The sequence below is a fragment of the Scyliorhinus torazame genome, chromosome 7 (genome assembly GCF_047496885.1).
Source record: "Scyliorhinus torazame isolate Kashiwa2021f chromosome 7, sScyTor2.1, whole genome shotgun sequence".
NCBI lineage: Eukaryota > Metazoa > Chordata > Chondrichthyes > Carcharhiniformes > Scyliorhinidae > Scyliorhinus > Scyliorhinus torazame.
The window spans coordinates 299176488-299197013 of record NC_092713.1 but is presented as its reverse complement, the minus strand read 5'-3'; the positions used below and the strand labels follow the sequence as shown (position 1 = coordinate 299197013).

The 20526-nt window shown below is 48.0% G+C and overlaps 1 protein-coding gene across 5 annotated transcripts in view; it reads right to left on the bottom strand.

The window, feature by feature from the left end:
- The window catches only part of larp1 (La ribonucleoprotein 1, translational regulator), a 202867-nt gene that overhangs the window by 65676 nt on the left and 116665 nt on the right, over positions 1-20526 (bottom strand). For all 5 annotated transcript variants that reach the window (XM_072512652.1, XM_072512653.1, XM_072512654.1 and 2 more), the window contains exons 9-12: positions 17499-17643; positions 16745-16895; positions 16411-16580; positions 2321-2677 (exon numbers count right to left, since the gene is read on the bottom strand). In XM_072512652.1, the coding sequence (XP_072368753.1) occupies positions 2321-2677; positions 16411-16580; positions 16745-16895; positions 17499-17643 (823 nt within the window). The remainder of the gene's footprint in view (positions 1-2320; positions 2678-16410; positions 16581-16744; positions 16896-17498; positions 17644-20526) is intronic.

The window sequence follows — 20526 nt, the reverse complement described above, 5'->3', positions numbered from 1 at the left end:
GGGGAGAGCTGACTGGTGGTGATTTAACCCTCAGGCGAGGGGTAAGGCTGAGAAGGCGGACCTTCATGAATAACCTCAGCCGGTACGGGGATTCAACCCGCGCTGTTGGCCACGTCTGCATCACGAACCAGCTGTCCAGCCAAGGCACAACGGGCTGAAAGGATTCTTTCTATGTTGTATCATTCTATGAGTGAGGAAGGGGAAGGAGAGAAAGGAAGAGAAACTGTTTTAAAGATATGCACACATAAAAACATTCAACATTTTTAGTTTCAGATTTGATCCAAGCTCCCTCTTCAGTCTTGGAACCCCAATCTTTGATATGCTTAAATCCCTTTTCTGGAATATCCTTAATTTCAACTCTTTCCAACTTTTGTTTAAACATCTCCCATTCCTGACTCTCAAATCTGCTGTGCCAAAACATTCCTTCTATTTACTCCGTTCAAAAATGATTTACCTCACTATAACTTGCTGATTGTAGCTATTGAAATAGTATCTGTATATACTGTTAGCTGGCCTGCTTTAAGATCACTGAAAATAAACAAAGAGGAGGTAAACTCTGCTGAAGAATCACGGAATGATCTGGCTGTCGTGATGTTCCAATGGCATATCTGGTTTGACAAAGAGAAGTCAATGCATCCTCAACACAGAAGTAACCACGAAACAAACCATCCGCATTATCCCGTAGTTGCTTTTCCGAATGGGAGACATCCTTTTGTTTAAACACCTTTCCCCGCACCATGTTCAACACTCATCAGACCTCAGCAATGATGCAATGTCAGAGTCTTTATGTCGCCCAGTTTCCTGCCCAACTCTCAAGGTGAATGCTGGCCATGCACTCTGCTTCATGCAGACAGGATAGGGCAAGGCTGAGGAAACAATACTCAGGCGCTCCACAGGAGCTCAACCCACTCATTAGTACTGGCTGAGGAGTACAGGTTCCCTATCCCAGTCCCCTACTATTTGACAACTAACCTTGTCACAGGAACCCAAATCTTGCTTTAAGTGGCTGTAAATCCATCAGCAATGACCATTTCACACAGTACAAACGGACTCAGTTTGTTTATAAGCTGGTGTAGTTCCAGTCAGTTTTCTGAATTAATGTTACATGAATAGAACAGAAAGAGGCAGAATGCTAAGGTAAGCAAACACGAGCCAATGATTACCAGCTGGGACTCGGGCACACCACAATCCATCCTGTGATTGCCACCTCTGGAACATTCATCTATTTCAGAAACAGTCATTTTTGGCATAACCTTGCATTAAAAGTGGGAAACCACTAGTTTTGACTGGACTACAGCATGTGTTTTTTTGTTCATCATTCTTTCGCAGGATGTGGGCGTCGCTGACTCAGTCAGCCTTTATTACCCATCCCTAATTGTCCTCGAGAAGGTGAGGGCGAGCCGCCTTCTTGAACCGCTGCAGTCCGTGTGGTGTAGGTACACCCACAGTGCTGTTAGGGAGAGGGTTCCAGGATTTTGACCCAGTGACAGTGAAGGAACGGCAATATATTTCCAAGTCAGGATGGTGTGTGATTTGACGGGGTCTTGCAGGTGGTTGTGCTCCAAGTATCTGTTTCTCTTGTGCATCTAGGCGGGAGAGGTTGTGCTTTTGAAAGGTGCTATCAAAGGAGCCTTGGCAAGTTGCTGCAGTGCATCTTGTAGATGGTACACACGATTGCAACTATGCGTCAGCGTTGGAGGGAGTGAATGTTTACAATGGTTGATGGGGTGCCAATCAAGTAGGACGTCCTGTCCTGTTTGGAGTACACTCACTGCTAAAGAGTTCAAGAGGCTCTAACCATTAACTTCTTCCGCTCGTCCAACACAAAGCTGCAGCATGATTAGAAACCAGAGATGCAATCAGAGGGAGTACCTCGTGCATTCAGTTTCATTCCACCTCCTCTCTTACTACTATCCTTGATTCTTTCATCTTTATTCATTGAATATGAAGTGGAGGTTTAATTATATTCAGATGGTGGACATCAATTACGGATTCACTTGTGCTGATATTTATCAGAGCAGGTTGAAACTGTGGTGTTCGGTTGGAGGTGCATGACGTGTAATCTTTGTCGCCGTTAAAGAAAGCTTGCAAGTGTATAATAGCTGGTTATCTGTAACAACCACGAGGCTGCGAACTCAGCTGCAACTTGGTGGTCCTGGGCTTGCAGGTTATGTAGCTGGGGCTTTAAGGGATTAGCGCAGCTGCAACAATTCAACAGGCTGGGGAATTGAAAGACAAAATGGGATGATTGCAGCTCTGAAGACGTTCTGACACCACAGAACAGCATGTTACCTGCAATGGTTAAACTCCACAGACCTACCTTTATAGTTGCATATTCTGGCTCATAATCCTCTTTCCACAGGTCCTGCTCGTAGTAGTAAAGGCCATCATTAATGACCTTACCAAACTCAGATGTCAGTTTCGCCCTGGAGACATGATTCCCTGTCCTGTCCCCACCGGGATGTTTCCTCAAATATGGAGGTGTCTGTGCCACAATCAGAATCTTGTTCACATCGCGATCGTCAATTTCACAGTCAGAATCTTCATCCGACCAGTCAGTGAACGTGTTCTTGCGTCCAACCATCTGTTCCATCTCCTCATCAAACATGAAGTCCAGCTCTTCTTGTTCCTCTTGGTCCGGCTTCAGAGCTGTTTGTGATTTGGGTTCCTCGGATTTCTGAAACGTAAAGAGTGAACATAATTCGATCAGTGCTGCGTTTCAATATTATGCACCAAGAATATATCTCTATACTTTGTACATTAAACAATCCATTAGAGTAATGATCAATTCTATATCATGATTTAAATATACCACAATTCCTCACATTGTATTTGGCCTTTCACAGCACAGCAAGTGAACAAACCAAGTCCGGTCAGAACACAAACACACCCATAGTGGCACCCTCAGGCACAGGAGCTAGCTCCCGACACCCTCAAGCACCCAGGCTGACGCCCAGATGCCTGAGGATGTCGACTCGGATGCCTGAGGCAGATTGGCCATGCTAAATTGCCTCAGTGTCCAAAGATGCAGGTTAGGTGGGGTTACAGGGATGGTGGGGCACCCGAGGTAGTTCTCTTTCAGAGGGTCGGTGTAGATTTGATGGGCCAAATGGCCTCCTTCTGCACTTTGGGGATTCCATGGTTCACCCTCAGCTACCTGGCACCAGAGCTCCACGCTCGGGCGCCTGGCACCAGGGCTCCACGCTCGGGCACCTGGCACCAGAGCTCCACGCTCCGGCACCTGGCACCAGAGCTCCACGCTCGGGCACCTGGCACCAGAGCTCCACGCTCGGGCACCTGGCACCAGAGCTCCACGCTCGGGCACCTGGCACCAGAGCTCCACGCTCGGGCACCAGGCACCAGAGCTCCACGCTCGGGCACCAGGCACCAGAGCTCCACGCTCGGGCACCAGGCACCAGAGCTCCACGCTCAGGCACCAGAGCTCCACGCTCAGGCACCAGAGCTCCACGCTCAGGCACCAGAGCTCCACGCTCAGGCACCAGAGCTCCACGCTCAGGCACCAGAGCTCCACGCTCAGGCACCAGAGCTCCACGCTCAGGCACCAGAGCTCCACGCTCAGGCACCAGAGCTCCACGCTCAGGCACCAGAGCTCCACGCTCAGGCACCAGAGCTCCACGCTCAGGCACCAGAGCTCCACGCTCAGGCACCAGAGCTCCACGCTCAGGCACCAGAGCTCCACGCTCAGGCACCAGAGCTCCACGCTCAGGCACCAGAGCTCCACGCTCAGGCACCAGAGCTCCACGCTCAGGCACCAGAGCTCCACGCTCAGGCACCAGAGCTCCACGCTCAGGCACCAGAGCTCCACGCTCAGGCACCAGAGCTCCACGCTCAGGCACCAGAGCTCCACGCTCAGGCACCAGAGCTCCACGCTCAGGCACCAGAGCTCCACGCTCAGGCACCTGGCACCAGAGCTCCACGCTCAGGCACCAGAGCTCCACGCTCAGGCACCTGGCACCAGAGCTCCACGCTCAGGCACCTGGCACCAGAGCTCCACGCTCAGGTACCTGGCACCAGAGCTCCATGCTCAGGTATCTGGCACCAGAGCTCCATGCTCAGGTATCTGGCACCAGAGCTCCATGCTCAGGTATCTGGCACCAGAGCTCCATGCTCAGGTATCTGGCTGACATATGGGGACATGAGTAGGCCATTCGGCTCCTCAAGGCTGCTCCACCATGCAATAGGATTATGGCTGCTCCGACATTCCTCACATCCACTTTTCTGAACTTTCCTCGTAACCCTTGATTTCCTTGCTGTTCAAGAGTCTATTTCAGTCTTAAAGATACACAAGGTCTCTGCCCCCACGGCTCTATGGCAAGGAGTTCCAAAGACTCTCAATCCTAAGAAGAAATTCCTCATCTCAGTCTTAAATTGGCATACTTTATTCTGAGACTATGGCCTCCGGTCCTGGACTCTCCCATGATGGGAAACATCCTCTCAGCATTTACCCTGTCAGCCCCTTAAGAATCCTATATGTTTCAATAAGATCACCTCTCATTCTTCCAGTGGAGCCACAACCGGTTTAACCTATGCTCATAAGATAACCCCTCCATATCGGGGGTTATCCTAGTGAACCTTCTCTGAACTGCCTCTTTCTTTAAAGAAGCGGACCAAAATGGTTCACAGTACTCCAGATGTAATCTCACCGGTGCCTTGTACAGTTGCAGCAAGACTTCCCGACTCTTATACTCCGACTCCCTTGAAGTAAGGGCCAACATTCCATCAGCCTTCCTGATTACATGCAGTACCTGTGTGCTGGCTTTCGGTATTATGCACAAGTTCCCCAAGTCCTTTGATTTGTAGCTTTCTGCAGTTTACCTTCTGTTCTCCCGTCCAAAATGAACTTTATATTTTCCCACATTATAATCCATTTCCCAATTTTTTGCCCACTTACTTAACCCATTAATCTCTTTGCAAACTGTTTGTTATCCCTCTCGAAACTAGCCTTTCCACCTATTTTTGTGGCGTCTGCAAATTTGGCTACAGTATATTCGCTTCCTTCTTCCAAGTCATTAATATATATTTTAAGCAGTTCCAGTCCCAGCACTGATCCCTGTGAAATCCCACTGGTCACAGATCACCAACCCGAGAAAGAACCCTTTATTCCAATGTACTACCTCCAACACAATGGGCTCTTATCTTATCACTTTTGTGAGGTACCTTGTGGAAGTCAAATGCAGTACATCTACTGGGTCCCCTCTAGCTGCTCTGGTTGAGGCTTCCTCAAAAAACTTTAATAAATTAGTCAGACATGATTTCCCTTTCATGATGCCATGCTCACTCTGCTTGAATAAATTATGATTTTATAAATGTGCTATTATTCATTAATAATTTATTCCAACATTTTTAAACAGTAGGATGTTAGTCTAATCGGCCTATAGCTATCTGCTTTTTGCCTCCCTCCCATATAGGGGTGTCACATTCGCAGTTCTCCAATCCTCCAGTAATTCTCCAGAACGCAAGGAGTTTTGGAAAATTACAGCCAAAGCATCCACTATCTCTGTAGCTATTTATTTTAGGATCCTAAGCCATCAGGGCCAAGGGGCTTATCTGCCTTTAGCCCCATTAGTTTGTCTAAAACTAGTTCTTCAGTGATGGCGTTGGCCTTTAATAGCTCCTTTGTATTTGTTATTAATGGGATGTTCAAAGTATCTTCCACCGTAAAGACTGATGCTAAATATCCGTTTAACTCCTCTGTCATTTCCTTGTTCCCCATAACTACCTCCCCAGATTCATTTTCTAAGGGGCCTATGTTCACTTTGACCTCTGTCTTCCTCCTTAAAGAAGCTCTCATCAGTTCTTAGATTCCTTGCTAGTTTTACCTCGTAGTTTATTTTCTCTCTATTATCTTTATAGTCCTCCTTTGCTGGATTCTGAATTTATCCCAGTCTTCGGGGCTAGTACTGACTTTTACCATCTTATTTGCTTTTCCTTTCAACTTAATATTCTCCTTAACTTCCTTGTTAGCCATGGTTGGTTTATCCCTCTCTTACAATCTTTCCTCCTTAATGGGATATATTTTTATTGAGTCATGAAATACCTCTTCAGTTTGCCACTGTTAATCTATCCGCGCAGTCCACTTTAACTAACTCTATCCTCATTTCATTGTAATTCCCTTTAAGTTAAGCACAGTTGTTTTTGAAGTTTCTCCCTCGTAAACTGAATATTAAATTCTATCATGTTATTATCAGTACGTATTCATGGATCTTTCACTCTGAGGTAATTTAATACACCTGCCTCATTACCCATTGCCAAATCCAAGATAGCCTGTTCCCTGGATCACTCCACAATCTATTTATCCCTAATGCACTCTATGAATTTGTTGTCACAGCTACCCTGTCGAACTTGATTAACATGATTAACCCAATCAACATGAAAACTAAAGTCATCCATAATTATTGCTGTTATTTTGACATGTTCCTATTATTTGTTTATACCATCTCCTAGAGTCTGGCTACTATTTTGGGGCCTATACACTACTGCTACCATTGTCTTCAATCTCTTGCTTTTTAAAATCTCCACCCAAATGGACTCCACATCATCAGAGTGTAGATCATCTCTCTTAACTGTCCACATTTGCAAATAAGACCGTCAGAATTTATGCAAATAAGACCGTCAGACTTTATTCTGAAATGTAATAGGGAAATATGGCTTAACCCACTGCATTCCTTTTTATTGATTCATGGGTGCAGGCAGTGCTAGCAAGACCAGCATCTACCCATTCAAAACTGTCCTTGAGATGGTGGCAGTGAGCCACCTTCTTGAACTGCACAACACAGTAGCACAATGGTTAGCAGTGTTGCTTCACAGCTCCAGGGTCTCAGGTTCGATTCCCGGCTCGGGTCACTGTCTGTATGGAGTCTGCACGTTCTCCCCGTGTCGGCGTGGGTTTCCTCCGGGTGCTCCAGTTTCCTCCCACAAGTCCCGAAAGACGTGCTTGTTAGGCAATTTGGACATTCTGAATTCTCCCTCTGTGTACCCAAACATGCGCCGGAATGTGGAGACTAGGGGCCTTTCACAGTAACTTCATTGCAGTGTTAATGTCAGCCTACTTGTGACAATGAAGGTTAATAACACCTGTGCCAAAAGTGCTTTAACTTGCGGTGTTTCAGGATTTCATGATTTTTATTCAATGACAATGAAAGAACTGCAATGTATTTCCAAGCCAAGATGGTGCTCGACTTGGAGGAGCACCTGAAGATGCCGAGAGTCTCATATGCTTGCTGCTCCTGCCTTTCGAGGTGGTTTGGAAGGTGCTGCCAAAGGAGCCTTGATAAGTTGCATCTTGTAGATGGCATACATTGCAGTCAGTGTGCTAGTGGAGGGGGCGAATGTTTAAGGTGTGTAGCCACCTGGGATGGCCAATTACAAAATGGACACTTGGCAAAGAATGCAGGGAAAATTGGACAATACCGAAAAAGCAAGCAGGTGCAAGGTCTGCCTGTTGATTAGAGCTGTAGCTCTCAGACAGGACCGGTACTGCAGAACCATCTACAGAGCCATCCCCGGGAACAAAAGGCAACAGTTAGGTAAACAATGCTAAGACAGACATCCCGGCGCCAGAGGAGACTAAAACAAAACAGACCAACGGCCACCTAGAACACACCCAGCAACCAGGGAACCCACCCCTCTATTGGAGGAAAATTGATAAGGACGATTGGGAAACGGCCCAATTAATTGGGGCCAAGTTCAAGGCCCGCTCAAAAGCGCACAAAGCCCTTTTGGGTATAAGAAGGATTCCCCAAGAGAATTGCTCTCTTGGCCTTGGCTCTCAGCGAGAGAGACCCGCCACAGCTGCTCCAGACCAAGTAAGTTCCAAGTCAACGCACGCTACGAGATAGATGCTCCTAGTTGCTATCCTGTAAACAGCTCAACCCAGCAGCCTCAGAACTGAGCAACGGCCATTGTTCCTCTGACTGAGTGGGCACCCGAAGCTAAGTATAGGCTTTTAGTAATAGTGATAGTTTAGGCTGTAGAGTTTTATGCATGAGTAGATTTGACGGTGTGTAAATAAATGAGCATTGCTTTTGAACATACTAACTGGTGTATCGAGTCTTTGATCAGTATTCGGTTTTGAACCTTGTGGCGGTATCGAAAGATACCTGGTGACTCTTGAGCAAACGTAATTAAACAGAGCCAAATTAAGAGACAACAGCAAGTTAGCAACAGGTGGCATATGGGATACCACCAAAGTGAACTTTTTCCCCTGAATGGTCCAGAATTTCTCAAACTTCTTGAGCAACGTGGGAGCTGCAATCATCCAGGAAAGTATTCCATCACACATGCCTGATTTGCTTCATAAGAGTGGAAAGGCCTTGGAAGTAAGGAGGGGAATCACTCCCCACAAAATTCCCAGACTCTGATTTGCTCTTCTAGTCGCAGTATTTATGTGGCTGCTCCAGTCAAGTCTGGTCAATGGTAACCTGCAGGATATTGATGGTGAAGAATTCAATGATTGTAATGCAACTGAATGTTAAGCGGAGGCCTTTGGACTCTCTCCTACTGGAAATGGTCGTTGCTTGGCACAGTGCAAAATGTTACTTGCTAGTCATCAGCCCAACTCTGAATGATGTCTATGTCCTGCTAACACAGGCAGAGGCTGCTTCATTACCTGAAGTGTTGTGAATGGAACTGAACACTGCCCTGTCAACAATGATCATCCACAATTCTGTCCTTATGATGGAGGGAACATTCTTAACAATTAAATGTAATTATACCTAGGATCCTGCTTTGAGAAACTCATGCAGCAATGTTCTGGGGCAAAGGTGATTGGCCTTCAACAACCACAATCATGTTCCTCCAGCCAGTAGAGAGCAATCCATGATTCCCATTGACTTCAATTTTGCTAGGGTTCATTGATGCCACATTCAGTCAAATACTGAATTCGTCACAACTGAAATATATCCCAGTGAGGAAGAACGATGGTAAGAGATGTAAAAAAACATCCATGGCTAAACAAGGTCAAGAACATTATAAAAACACAAACTAAGGTATATCATATTACAAAGGCCAGTGGCAGGCTGGAAGATTGGGAAGCTTCCAAACAAAGGGATGCTAAAAAAGTAATAAGTGCTATAGTAAATTACGAAAAAACTAGCACAAAATTAAAAAGGGTAGCAAAAGCTTCTACAGGTACATAAAATGGGAGAGTCGCGAAGGTGAATGTTGGTCCCTTGGAAGATGAAAACTGAACACAGTTCAGGGGAACACAGAAATGGCAGAGATGCTAAATCAACACTTTGCCTCAGTTTTCATGGTGGAGGACACTACTCCCATTCGTAAAGGAACAGGCAATTCAAGAGGTAATAGAAAGATGGAACTTGGACCAATCAGCATCAATAGGGAAAAGGTATTCACCAAACTCTTGGGATTGAGGGCAGACAAGTCCCCAGGGCCTGATGGCCGACATCCTAGGGTGTTAAAGAAAGTGGCAGTGGCGATAGTGGATCAATGGGTTATAATGTTCCACATTTCCCTGGACACGGGAAAGGTTCCAGTGGATTGGGAAAATGCTACTGTAACCCCTCATTCAAAAAGGGAGGGAGGCAGAATGTAGGAAATTACAGACCAGTTAATTTAACATCGGTTGTTGGAAAATTGTTTGAATCAACTATCAAGGACGTAATATCAGGACATTTGGAAAGCCAAAGCGCTAGCCATCAGAGTCAGCATGGTTTTATGAAGGTCAAATCATGTTTGACTAACTTGCAAGAGTTGTTCGAAGATGTAACAAGCAAAGTGAATAATGGGGATCTTGTAAATGTAGTATATCTGGACTTCCGGAAGACGTTTGATAAGGTACCACACGGAATTCACAAGGAAGAACACATGGGATTAGGGGTAACTTATTAGCTTGGATAGAAGACTGGCTGACGGACAGGAGACAGAGAGTCGAGATTAATGGGGTCTTTTTCTGGATGTCAAGATGTAACTAGTGGGATGCCACAGGGTTTGGTCCTTGGGCCCCAGCTATTTACAATCTATATTAACTTGGATTCAGGAATAGAAGGTTCTGTAGCCAAATTCACAGATGGAACAGTAAGTTGCAATGAGAAAGTAAGAACCTTACAAATGGATATGGATAGATTAGGAGAGTGGGCCAAAATGTGGCAGATGGAGTTGAACATGGATAAGAGTGAGGTTGTGCATTTTGGTTGAAAAAACGTGAAGGCAACTTATTATCTGAATGGAGACACACTTTGGATGCTCCGATACAGCAGGATCTGGGTGACCTCGTGCACGAGTCACTGAAAATTAGCATGCAGGTGCAGCAGGTAATAAGGAAAGCAAATGGAATGATGGCATTTATAGCAAAACAAATTGAGTACAAAGGTAAGGAAGTGTACAATCCTTTGGTGAGACCGCACCTGGAGTATTGCGCACTGTTTTGGTCCCCTTATTTGAGGAACAATGTAGTGGAATTGGAGGCAGTTCAGAGGAGGTTCCCTAGATTGATTCCAGAAATGAGGGGTTTGTCGTATGAAAGATTGAACAGCTAAGGCCCGTACTCTCTAGAGGTTAGAAGAATGAGGGGAAATCAAATTGATGCATACAAAATGCTATAAGATATGGATATAATAGATGTGGATCTGATACTTCCTCTTGTGGGACATTCTAAAACGAGGGGTCATAATCTTGAGGTAGCAAATTTAAAACAGATTTGAGGAGAAACTACTTCTCCCAACTGGTTGTAAATCTGTGGAATTCGCTACCCCAGAGTGCAGTGGATGCTGGGACATTGAGTAAATTTAAGGAGAAGTTAGACCGATTTCTAATTGGTAATGGGTTGAAGGGTTATGAGGACGGGCAGGATAGTGGGGCTGAGGCCATGATGGGATCAGCCATGATCACATTGAAGGTGCTTAGGCTCGGGAGGATAAATTGTCTACTCCCGCTCCTGGATCATGTGTTCTAGGGCGGAGATGCTCAGGCTGATTTTGCAATCCAGCTCTTGGTCTGTAGCATTGTAGGTAACAGATGAGGAACATATCAGCCATGATAGAATGGCAGAGCAGACTCAATGGGCCGAATGGCCTAATTCTGCTCCTATATCTTATGAACTGCCTTGATGTCAAGGGCAGTAACCTCACCTGTTAGGTTTACCTGTGCTTGAACCAAAGCTGCAAAGAGCTCCGGAGCGGATTGCTATTAATTATTATTATTGGTGGTGTTATACAGGGGCAGTAATTGGCCACGTTGAACTTTCCCTGCATTTCTGGGACAAGGAATGCCTGGCCAATTTTGCTCTTCTGGGTAATTGATACCAGTGTTATAGCTAGTTCTGGAGGACAGGTCTGTAGCATTGTAGCCACCAGAGTTGGCCACTTCCCGACGTAAAATGGAGAACCGCAAAGGCTGAAGGGAAATTCAGCCAACACAGGCAAAGACTAGCAAATACAGAAATCATGTATATTGGAACCTGCAAAAAAACCAGACAGCACCGAAACCAGCAGCCATCTGCATAGTAATGTAGCAGCCATCTACATAGTAATGTGCGATTCCCAGGCACAATGGCAACAGTTAAGGTAAACAAAGCCAAGCCAGACTCCTCGACGCCAGCAGGAGCCAAGACAAAGGAAGGCCAACGGACACTTAGGACCGCCTAGCGATCAGGGAACCGCTCCAGCATTGGAGAAATCGATCCAAGTGATCGGAAAGTAGTCCAATCACTTGGAACCAGGTACGGGGTCCGCCCTAAAGGGCGGCAAGCCCCTGGGGACTAAAACGTTAAGCCCCCAAGTTCAAATCGTCCTCTTGACAGGGTCACTCAGCAACGTGAAGCAACCCCTGAGAGTGAACTGTCCAGCGGCCACCAAGAAAGTAAGTCTCAAGTCAACGCTTGCTACGAGATTGGCGCTCCTAGCTACCAGTCCATACCAACTTTGAATCCCGCAGACTCAGGACCTGAACGAAAGGCCATTTGTTCCCCTGACCTGGTGGGCCAGTCCGAAGCTAAGTATAGGCCTGTTAGTGATAGAAATAGCCTAGAAAGTAGAGTTTATGCATGACTAGCGATTTACTGTGTATAATAAATGTGTTTTGATTTGATTCTTACTAATTGGTGTGTTGAGTTATTGATCATTACTTGAACTTGAACCTTGCGGCGGTATCATAAAGATACCTGGCGACTCTAAAGCAAAGGTTATAAAACAGAGCCAATTGAACCAACCAAAAGTTAGCAACAGCATATAGTTGAGATGTTATCTATAAAAATACACCGGCCTCTCAAATCAACACTGGCAATCAGAGGTATTTAATTTTAGACCATAAGACGTAGGAACAGAACTAAGCCATTCGACCCATTGAGTCGGCTCCGCCATTCAATGAGACCATTGAATAACTAATCTGATATGATAATTCTCAACTCCACTCCTGCCGTATCCCCAAAAGCCTTGATTCGCTTATTGATTAAAAATCTGTCCATCTTAGCTTTGGACATAGTTAACGATTCAGCCTCTGCAGCCCACTGTGGTAAAGAATTCCACAGATTCACTACCCTTTTGAGAGAAGAAATTCCACTTCATCTTCTGCCATAAATGGGCAACCCCTTATTCTGACATTGAGGGGTCTGGTCCGAAACTCTCAAAAAAGGGAAACAACCTCTCAGCATCTAACCTTGTCAAGCCCCTTGAGAATCCTACATGCCTCAATAAGGTCACCTCCCATTCTTCTCAACTATCAGGGAGCTAGACTGTAGACTAAAAAGCAGGACTTCATGGGTTGTAATCTCTGGAATACTCCCAGTGCCGCGCGCTAGCGACTATAGAAATAGGGGAATAGCACAGATGAATGCCTGGCTTAAAAGTTTACACAGGAGGGAGGGTTTTAGATTCCTGGATCACTGGGACAGTTTCTGGGGAAGGTAGGACCTGCACAAGTGGGACAGTCTACATCTGAACCAGAGCGGGACTAACATCCTTGCTAGTGGGTTGGCTAGTGCTGTTGGGAGGAGTCAATGCTTTACTGGCAAGGTCAGCATATACTGCCTATCCATTGTTACCCGGAGAACGTAGTGGTTCTATAATCATACATAGGCCATACATAAGAACATCAGGCTTGGCGGATGAAAAATTGGCCAAAGTCCATCAAACCTCCTTTTTTCATTCCTGTAGTCACATTGTACGAGGACAATGGAGGTTGCTGACTAACTACTGCAATCAATCTCTATCAATTAATCTACAACAGACCCAAACACAAAATGAGGAAACTCCCAGTGGTGGAGAGATTTGGGAACCAGAGGTCCAAAGTCACCTATTCCTCCCGAGCAATTACTCACTCTGTTGTCCCAACGTACACAAATAATGGATCCCAAAATGCTATCTGAAAGGAATCTCTGTAATTTGTGTTTGGATTAATCAGTATGGTTTATACCCACCATCTCCCTAGGGAGTCTGTTCCATAATTGAACTGTTCACTCACTGAAATACTATTTCCATAGATTAGCTTTGAATTAATTCCTCCTTCACACAGAGGCAGGGATACTTTCCTGCTCTGGATAAGAGGCACGATAACCTATTTGCAAACACGGATATATACTTAGCATTTGGATCCAGGTTGCTTTCACACAATTAGTTTTTCTTTGTTTTAAACTTTCAAATGGTTTACATACTCCCCGTGTCTGCGTGGGTCTCACCCCCACAACCCGAAAAGATGTGCAGGGTAGGTGAATTGGCCATGCTAAATTGCCCTTAATTGGGAAAAATGAAATGGGTATTCTAAATTTATATTTAAATAAAAACTTTCAAATGGTTTGTGAATTTGTATTGAGGTCACGAATAATCAAACAGTTGAAATGGTTTATCCCCAGGATGCTTTCGACTTTGCTGTGTCACAGCAGAATTTGGCTGACTACACTGTTTAAACATCTGCTGAATGTGTAGGATGCTATGACTATTCAACTAAACTTTGTCAAATACATTACGAAATGAGATAGTTAAGATAGTCTGAGATAAGGAAATAAGGAAATGTACAATAGAGCTAAGATGACTGGTTGCATGTTTGATGGCATCCAAGGGGCCATCTGTAAGTTTTGGAGGAGGTACCTAATTTCTGGGGGGGGGGGGGGGTCTTGTCCACAGTAACACTTGACATGCTATAATGGATCATCTGGGTCAGTGTGACTAGAAGACAACAAAGATCTTTAGCTTTCCTTCACAGGACTGGCAAAGAGTACATTACTACTCAAAGGGCAACAGGGTGAAGTGGTTTATTTTCCTGTATGCCTACTTCTCAGAGACATTACGCAACGACATGGACAAACATGGCAAAAGGATCAAATTGCAAACCTTACTTGGTGTCAGATTTTAATGCTTAATAATGAAAAGGTATCTTAAAATCCTAAAAAAATAAGAGGAGTGGGGCATTTGGTCTTCAGGCATTTGGTCTTCAAGCCTGCTCCACCATCTGATAAGATCATGTCTTGGCTGAAATTATCTTGTTCCTTTAGAATCTTAAATTGAGCAACCATCAGCTCTCAACCCTCCCAGTCTCCAGGGAGACCAGGCCAAATTTACATATTCACACAAATAATGCAATCCCTCCATCCCTTCAATCATTCTGGTCACTTTCCTTTGCATCATTTCAATAGCTGCAATATCCTTCCTGCACTGTAACGTACTTCGCTTTCTAAGAGTGGTCACACCAATGATTTATCAAGTGGCAAGAAGAGGTCATGAAGGCCCCGCCTTCTCAACCTTGCCCCTCACCCGAGGTGTGGTGATCCTCAGGTTAAATCACCACCAGTCAGCTCTCCTCCTCAAAGGGGAAAGCAGCCTATGGTCACCCAAGACATGGCAACTTTGTCTTTGACCTACAAAGTGGCAGGATTACTTCACTCAAGTATCTCGCTCAATAATGACCCTTTCTACATTGGAAAAGTTGATTTGCCTTCTTCAATACCACCCTGTGCATTGTTTCAATGTATTGACAATCATAATGAGCAGATCTTCCAGTTTTCAGTCACATTTTGTTTCCTGTTTAAATAGCAGTCCCTTCCTGTACTTTTGATTCCAACTGTGTAAGAACAGCAGATCTCAAGCCCTAAAGGATCAAGTTTTTCCGACCATCTAAAATGACCACTTTCACGGAGGCCAGCATTTTATTTCTAAGGTTTAAAAAAAAATTCAGATTTTCCAACTGCCAATTGGTGGAATTTGAATTCAAATTCTCTAGATTATTAGTCCAAGTTGTGTTAAACCTCTTTAAAACACTGGTTTGGCCTCATCTGGAGTAAATCTGGCCACCACATTTTAGGAAACATGTGAAGGTTTTAAAGGGGGTGCAGGAAAGGTTGACAAGAATGGTTCCAGATAGGAGGAACTTCAGTTATGTAGATAGATTGGAGAAGTTGCAACTGTTCCCCTTGAAGAGAAGATTGAGAGGAATGAACTGCCTGGAAGTGTGGTGCAGGCAGGTTCAATCGAGACACTCAAGAGGGCATTAGATGATGTGACTAGAATAACATGAATGGGTACAGGGAAAAGGCAGAGGGAATGGCACGAAGACAGGATGCTCGTTTGGACAGCCAGTGGCGATGTGATGGGGCGAATGGCCTCCTTTTGCATTGTAATAATTCTGTGATTTGATAAGACGGAATCAAATTCAAAATAGGCAGGGAAAAACTGGTTTTGTTCGTAGAAGATTGCGAACCAGAGGGCACAGCTTTAAGGTAGTTGGTAACAGAAGCAATGGGGGAAATGAGGAAAAACTTCTTTTTTTATAAAAAAAAACACAGTGCATGGTTTGGACCTGGAATGATAATTTGATGGAGACAGATTCAATTTAGTTAAGAAGAGGGAATTGGATTAATAGGTGAAAAAGAATAATATGCAGGGCTCCAGGAGGATGGCAGCGAGTGACACTAGATGAACTGCTCCTAGAACGTCAGCATAGACACAACGGGCAGAATAATCATGCCTATTAAACAGGTTACTGCTGATGAAGTTAAATTCTATAAGTGCTGCGAAAGGCAACAATCCATTGAAGAACACATGGAGGCTAAACCACAACAGGGCCCTGGTAGGAGATTTGATCCAGTATGACGACAGGACCCGGAGTGTTTGGAGGAAGGTGTGTCTGGAGGAAGGGGCCAGGATAAAAACAACAGAGCCTCTTTAATTCTTTCACATGATTTGAGTATTATAAAGGAGAATATTTCTTGCCCACCCCCAATTGCCTTTGAGAAGATGGTGGTGCTCCGAAAGCTAGCGTTTGAAACAAACCTGTGGGACTTTAACCTGGTGTTGTAAGACTTCTAACTGTGCTCACCCCAGTCCAACGCCGGCATCTCCACATGGTGGTGAGCATTGTTCATGAACTGCTGCAACAATGCTAAGACCCATGGGAAGGAGGCAAATTAAATGACTGCGCGAGAAGGAAGTGCTCGAGACTAACCTTTGGTTTTGCAGGAGCTGGCCGGTGTCGTTTTTTCACTTCTATCCATGTATCAGAGTCCAGGTCTGGGAGGCTGGTAGAAAGTCCTTTTGGCAAAGTCTTCAAGTTGCTGGGCTCCTCAGTCTTGGAACTTGCAGCACTTCCTGCCCGAGGAGAGCCTGGAGCCGACTCTTTAACAGAGAGAGTGAGAGAAAGTGAGACACAGAAGATACCCTGCCAAGTACAACGCCGCGTTAACTGAAATCCCATCAACCTATCCGATCCATCCCAGTGCCCACCACATCCAACATGATACATGCCACCCCATTAATCACCCAGCCAGTGTCACACTCACCAGTCTGCTTTTTGTAAGTCTGCCCCGGGATGAATTCTGGGCAATTCAGTAAACGTGTGAAGTCAGTCTCTGGGAGAGGCCATTTTTCAGGGTTTTCCTTTTTTCGGATTTTCTTGTCCACAACTTCCACCTCAGTGCTGTCCTTTAGAGCCTAAGGAACACAAAAATTCTTATTGGGGTAAACACAATCTGACTGAGAGCTTGAAATTCGGCTATAGAAACAAATTTCAGAAATTTACTGACCAGGTAGCATACATGTATAATGTTGTTAACTCTCCTCTTTAAACCCTCACTCCCCCCCTTCTCTATTATAAATATTCCCTATTTCAATCACCTCACTCTCTCTTCCCACCCACAATGCCTTCTGTCCTCAGCCTCAACTGCCTTCAAACCCGTAGCCTCTGGATACATCGCAAAATGGACTTTTCAACCTTTTATGGTTCTCAGCTATTGTGTAACAGACCGTTTGTTGCAGTTCTCAAAGGTTTCCTACTGTTCTAATGTAGCCACAGTAGCAATGCTTTTCCAGCCCCATAGACTATATTTTTACATCTCTGCAACTCCCTAATCAGCCTGGAGGGGTGAAGCTGGGAAATCTCCACCAGAAGCAGCGATGACTCGCTCTGCCGCCATACAGTAACAGAAATGTATTCCCATTAAACGGAGAAAAAAACAGACATTACGAGAATGAAGATATTTAACAAGAAATCTTGCATACAGTGACCGAGATGGAAAGCTGACAAACATGACTGACCTCCAAGATGAGATTGACATCAGTGGTTAATGCCTGGACACGGTGAAAACCTCCAATTAATGAGACAGGCAGGAAACCATCAGCGTCCATTTTTCTTCTCAGGAAAAAGTCTCTTTCCAAATTATCCAGGCTAAAGTAGTACTCACTGAAACAAAATAAATGAATAATTATCAATTATAGGCAAAGTACACACTGTACTTTGGGAAAGGGGGGGGATGGGGACGCCGAGCAGAAAGTGGGGAAGGGGGGGTGGGGACGTCGAGCAGAGAGTGGGGAAGGGGGGGGTGGGGACGTCGAGCAGAGAAGGGGGGGTGGGGACGTCGAGCAGAGAAGGGGGGCTGGGGACATCGAGCAGAGAAGGGGGGCTGGGGAGGTTGGGGACGGTGATCAGAGAGTAGGGAGGGGGGATGGGGACGTTGAGCAGAAAGTGGGGAAGGGGTGGTTGGGGACGACGATCGGAGAGTGGGGAGGGGAGGTTGGGGACGCCGATCGGAGAGTGGGGAATGGGGGGTGGGGACGTCGAGCAGAGAAGGGGGGCTGGGGACGATGATCAGAGAGTGGGAGGGGGGACGTTGAGCACAGTGGGGAAGGGGGTGGGGATGACGATCGGAGAGTGGGGAAGGAGGAGTTGGGGACGACGATCGGAGAGCAGGGAAGGAGGGGTTGGGGACGCCGAGCGAAGAGTGAGGAAGGGGGGTGGGGTCGACGAGCAGAGAGTGGGGAAGGGGGGTGGGGACGTCGAGCAGAGAGTGAGGAAGGGGGGGTTGGGGACGACGATAGGAAAGTGGGGAAGGGGGTGGGGACGACGATCGGAGAGTGGGGAAGAAGGAGTTGGGGATGACGATCGGAGAGTGGGGAAGGAGGGGTTGGGGACGACGATCGGAGAGCGGGGAAGGGGGGTTGGGGACGACGCGCAGAGAGTGGGGAAGGAGGGGTTGGGGACGCCGAGCGGAGAGTAAGGAAGGGGGGTGGGGTCGACGAACAGAGAGAGAGGAAAAGGGGGTTGGGGACGACGATAGGAAAGTGGGGTGGGGACGACGATCGGAGAGCGGGGAAGGGGAGTGGGGACGACGATCGGAGAGCAGGGAAGGTGGGGTTGGGGACGACGATCGGAGAGTGGGGAGGGGAGGTTGGGGGCGACGATCGGAGAGTGGGAAGGGGGGGTGGGGACGTCGAGCAGAGAAGGGGGCTGGGGACGTCGAGCAGAGAAGGGGGGGTGGGGACGTCGAGCAGAGAAGGGGGGCTGGGGACGTCGAGCAGAGAAGGGGGGCTGGGGACGTCGAGCAGAGAAGGGGGGCTGGGGACATCGAGCAGAGAAGGGGGGGCTGGGGACGTCGAGCAGAGAAGGGGGGAAGGGGGTGGGGACGACGATCGGAGAGTGGGGAAGGGGGGGTTGGGGCCGACGATCGGAGAGTGGGGAGGGGAGGTTGGGGACGTGGATCGGAGAGTGGGGAAGGGGGGATTCGGGACGTTGAGCATAGAGTGTGGAAGGGGGGTTGGGGACAATCGGAGAGTGTGGGTGTGGGGACGATGATCGGAGAGTGGGGAAGGGTGGGGTGGGGACGAGGATCGGAGAGCAGGGAAGGGTGGGGTGGGGACGAGGATCGGAGAGCAGGGAAGGGTGTGGTGGGGACGCCGAGAGGACAGGGGGGGTTGGGGACGACGATCGGAGAGTGGGGAGTGGGACGAAGATCGGAGAGCGGGGAAGGGGGGGTGGGGCGACGATCGGAGAGTGGGGAAGGGGGGGTTGGGGACGAGGAGCAGAGAAGGGGAAATGGGGACGTCGAGTGGAGTAGGGGGTTGGGGATGACAATCGGAGAGGGGGGTTGCGGGGACGATGATCGGAGAGCGGGGAAGGGTGGGGTGGGGACTTCGAGCGGACCGGGGGGGGGGGGGGGGGGGGGGGGGGGGGGGGGCGGGGGGCGGGGACGACGCGCAAAGTGGGGAAGGGTGGTGGGGACGTCGAGCGGAGAGGGGGCGGCGATCGGAGAGTGTGGAAGGGGAGGTTGGGGACAACGATCGGACAGTGGGAGGGGAGGTTGGGGATGACGATCGGAAAGTGGGGAGGGGGGGCTGGTGACGACGATCAGAGAGTGGGGTGGGTTGGGGACGACGATCGGAGAGTGGGGAAGGGGGGTGGGGACGACGATCGGCGAGTGGGGAGGGGGGGTTGGCGCCGACGATCGGAGTGTGGGGAGGGAAGTTGGGGACGACGAGCAGAGAGTGGAGAAGGGGGGGGTTGGGGACGACGAGCAGAGAAGGGGGAATGGGGAGGTCGAGCGGAGAAGGGGGAATGGGGACGATGAGCAGAGAGGGGGTTGGGGACGTCGAGCAGAGAAGGGGGGCTGGGGAGGTTGGGGACGATGATCAGAGAGTGGGAGGGGGGGGGTGGGGATGTTGAGCAGAAAGTGGGGAAGGGGGTGGGGTCGACAACCGGAGAGTGGGGAAGGGGGTGGGGACGACAACCGGAGAGTGGGGAAGGGGGTGGGGACGACAACCGGAGAGTGGGGAAGGAGGGGTTGGGGACGACGATCGGAGAGTGGGGAAGGGGGGGTTGGGGATGACGATCGGAGAGTGAGGAAGGGGAGGACGACGAGCAGGGAGTGGAGAAGGGGGTGGGGATGTCGAGCAGAGAGTGGGGAAGGGGGGAGGGGACGACAAAAGGAGAGTGGGGAAGGTGGGGTGGGGACGACGATCGGAGGGTGGGGAAGGTGGGGTGGGGACGACGATCGGAGAGTGGGGAGGGGAGGTTGGGGACGTGGATCGGAGAGTGAGGAAGGTGGGGTGGGGACAACGATCGGAGAGTGGGGATGGTGAGGTGGGGATGACGATCGGAGAGTGGGGAAGGGGGGTTGGGGCCGACGATCGGAGAGTGGGGAAGGGGGGGTTGGGGCCGACGATCGGAGAGTGGGGAGGGGAGGTTGGGGACGTGGATCGGAGAGTGGGGAAGGGGGGGATTGGGGACGTTGAGCAGAGAGTGGGGAAGGGGGGTTGGGGACAATCGGAGAGTGTGGGTGTGGGGACGATG